This window comes from Bactrocera latifrons, unplaced genomic scaffold (genome assembly GCF_001853355.1).
Source record: "Bactrocera latifrons isolate USDA-ARS-PBARC rearing strain unplaced genomic scaffold, ASM185335v1 scaffold_1332, whole genome shotgun sequence".
In the NCBI taxonomy this organism is placed as follows: domain Eukaryota; kingdom Metazoa; phylum Arthropoda; class Insecta; order Diptera; family Tephritidae; genus Bactrocera; species Bactrocera latifrons.
The window spans coordinates 10952-14558 of NW_017534778.1; the positions used below are offsets into that span (position 1 = coordinate 10952).

General features: G+C 35.3%; 1 protein-coding gene across 1 annotated transcript; it reads right to left on the reverse strand.

Annotated features, from left to right (window-relative positions):
* Positions 1-442: 442 nt before the first annotated feature.
* On the reverse strand, positions 443-2326 carry LOC108965110 (E3 ubiquitin-protein ligase TRAIP-like; the record flags this gene model as incomplete). Its single annotated transcript, XM_018927312.1, is given in 1 exon segment — positions 443-2326. A coding segment is annotated over 1 exon segment (1682 nt), but the record flags the coding sequence as incomplete, so codon positions are not given.
* Between the last annotated feature and the right edge of the window lie 1281 nt (positions 2327-3607).

Below are 3607 nucleotides of genomic sequence, written 5' to 3' on the forward strand. Positions count from 1 at the left end.
ATCGATTCAATTCCCATGGCAGCCGGTTCTACGCACCGAGATTTACTCGGTTGCTCCGTATCCTCCTGACTCGTGCTGGCATTGAGTCTAACTCGGGCCCGGAGGAATTTTTCTGCTGCGTATGCGCAAAAAGGCTCCATCCACCTCGGTCAGGTGCAATACATGTACTGGATGGAGCCATCTTAAGACTTGCTCAGGCCTTAGACTCATAGGAAAACACAACAAACTGCGACACAAACCTCTACGGCTGTGCAATCAGCACACAGTTCGCGCGCCGCGCTGCCATTCAACCCGAGTGGCCAACAGATGACATCAGGAGCTCACACAGGCAACATAGCTCCCACTCTCACTTACCGCCCCTGCGGTTCTGCCCCCATTTCCCACTTTGACAAAAAACATACATTAAATTCTCTGACGAGAGCGCAATATAACAATCTATACATATATTTATATAAAATTTATTTGTTACTTTAGTGAACAAAATTTACATATTATTATATATATGACATTAATTGTAATTTGACAATGGTGATACTAAAATTAACGCCCTTTATTCAATTTGGCACGTTTAATCATACATATATGCGTGTGAAATACAAGGAGTATTTAAATAAATACGTCCGTATTTATAAACCATATATGTATCATTTGCGGTAAAATTCTTCATCACATTCCTCAGCAGAGAGTTGTGCATTTACATTTTCTTTTTTTTTATGTAATAAACTTTCATGTTTAGCTTCCGTTATTGACATTTTACGATTTTCGCTTATTTGCTGATTTGAATTTTTGGTAATATTGTCAACTTCTAACTTACTGTTAATTTTTAATATTTGAGAATTGTTCCCGTATCTGGCGAATACATTATTATTTTTGCAAAAAACGTGGTAACCCAAGGGTTTTAATGATCTTGCATAATGAAAAAGTTTGTTTGTTTCATTGTCAACGTATGCTGAAATTATTAGAGATTTGTTTTTTAACTTTGATTTGTTTATCAAAAATTGTGCTTTCATGTTAAGATTTGTGAAAGTTACAACTAAAGTTGTTTTATTATTCTGCGTATTATTTCTCAATTTAAATCTGTTATTGAGTTTGAATACATCTTTAATATCTGCAGCCGTGCACGGCAAATTCATATTTTCTGTAAGCATTAACACTGTATCAGCCAGGGGATTTTTAATATCGCTGTCACAAACACCTCTAATAACAACACTTGTATTTTCACCACACTTCGCTGCGATTTGTTTTGTTGAGGAAGCAGTGGTGTTTTGGGGTTGGATTGCAGAAGCACTAGAGTTAGCACCCTCTACAACTTTACTCTCAGCTTTTATCTTTGAGATAACGCGGTTCAATTCTGCAGAATTTTTAAGTGAGCTCTCGAGTTCACTACGCGTCTCTTCTAATTTAGTATTTAAAAGTTCAATTCGCTTACGAAGGGATATTTCTGTTGCTTTTGAGCCCAGTGAAGTAAGTCTGGTCATCATCTTCGCCAGCTCTTCTTTTCTATTTGCAATCTCGTTATCCTTTCTCTCATTATCTGCTTTTAAACTATCAATTTCGAAATTTAAAAACTCTATATCTCTGATGTGGTTGTTTTCCAATTCGACAATTTTATCGAAAGCTTGTTCTAATTCTTTTTCCAATTTTAGTTTTTGTATAATTATTTCAGTAGCATTATGTCGTTGGATTTCTTGCTGATCTGAATATTGTTGGGAATTCTGCTTATTACTTCCGATCTCTCTTATTCTATTCTCTAGCTGTTGTATTAATGCACTTTTGGTAATTAGATCGTCTTTTAACTTCTCTACTTTTACTTTAAGTGCGTTTTCTACTGCTTCATACTGTTTGCGAGTGTTGCTAAGAAAGTTTTCATTACGTTTAACCAACGTCTCCAGCTTATTATTTGCATCTTTTAAACTTATACATTCTGAAACTCTTTTCTCCATTTCTAATGCTAATTTTTCCTTTTCTAATAGTACTTCTTTAAGATTGTCCTCCAAACTATCTATCTTAACCAAGAACTCCTGAGATTCTTCCGCAGCTTTTGCAATTGCTTGCTCTCTGCTATCGTTTTGGGCCTTCAAATAATCATTTTTGTATTCGAGATCCAGTATTTTGTCCTCTGCCTGAGAAAGAAGTATTTGAATACCAGAAATATTGCTTTCAGTCACATCTAGTTGTAATTGTAGTTCACTTCTTGATTTCTCGGTTAAATCTAATTGCGCCTTGGTTTCATTTAATTTTATATCGGTTGCAGTTTCGTCGAAATCGACGTATAACTTATGGGTCGATGGATTGCAAAATCTACAATGTGGGCAGCTTGTCTCCCTAAAAATAAATAAAAGAATTCAAATTATTAAAATTTTTCCTAGTCCCTATAAACTTAGGACTTATTTGTATTAACGTTAATTGCAAATGATTTTAGTTAGGATAAGGAGATCCTTACAGTTAGATAAAAACTCTCGAGTTTAAATATTTGTTTAAATTTGTGATATAAATCTTAAAATGAAACATAATGGAAAATGGCGACATTCATTGTTGTAATGTTTTGTTAATGTTCGTAATTCAATAAAAAAAAACAAGTTAAATTTTGTACTTTGAGAAGTTATCATTAACAATAAATTGTTACGAAATCGTGAATGGATTACAATAAAATTTTTAAGATATCACACAAATTGAAGAACCTGTACGATTTAAAGTCAGATGAAAAGTCGGAACACATTATATATGCCTCCAATAGAGCAGAGAAAAAGAAGAGCCGATTTCGTTAATTTGATCAGATGAGGTCACTTGACTAGATACATTTTTTTCAAACAATTTTATAAATACACATACAACACCACTGAACAACATATTCGTTATAAGTTGTGTTATAAAAAGGAAAATCATCATGGTTACTATATGGGTTGGAGGTAATTCGTGTATATGATAGTCCTTGGACAGATAAAAACTCCTGGTCAGTGAAGATTGTATATTAGATTTATGGGATTTTATTGTAATTTTATCTATTTTTGGCAATGCCACACTATAAGCATGCTGCTTAGTAATTAAATGGTTCTTATGTTGTATTAAAGCAATTTATATGGAGCAAAGTCAGCGGCATTAGTTATATGAGGGCCAGTCCAAAGTTTTCACCCGATTTTATCCATTTAAGGCTTAATAATACATTATATTTAAATCCACTATCTCGTCCTGACTAAGATAACTCACATATCGGTTGTTGTTGTTGCTTTAACGGTTATTCAATCCCCGTAAGGATGGTAAGGATTATCTAAGTTGTCGTCGACGATCTAACGGGAGGGTCTTGATGCTCAAATTAGTGCTAACCGATCCAAACGGCTCTTGATGCTCCTAGGAGGCGGTTCCGTAGGTAACTACAAGGTTGATTTATGCGAAAGCACCCCAGCAGGAACTGCCATACAGGCCTCGAAATACAGGTGTTCGATAGGAGACATTGAGTGGCATGCTGTCGTAGTACGGAGCACATTATTCTGACAGGTCTGTACCTTACAGGGCGACTATATTGGTACGGCGTAGTTAGTGAACGGCTGGCAGATTGCCTTTTAAGCTGCCAACAACGTTTCTTTGTTCTTTCCCCATGTGCTGACGG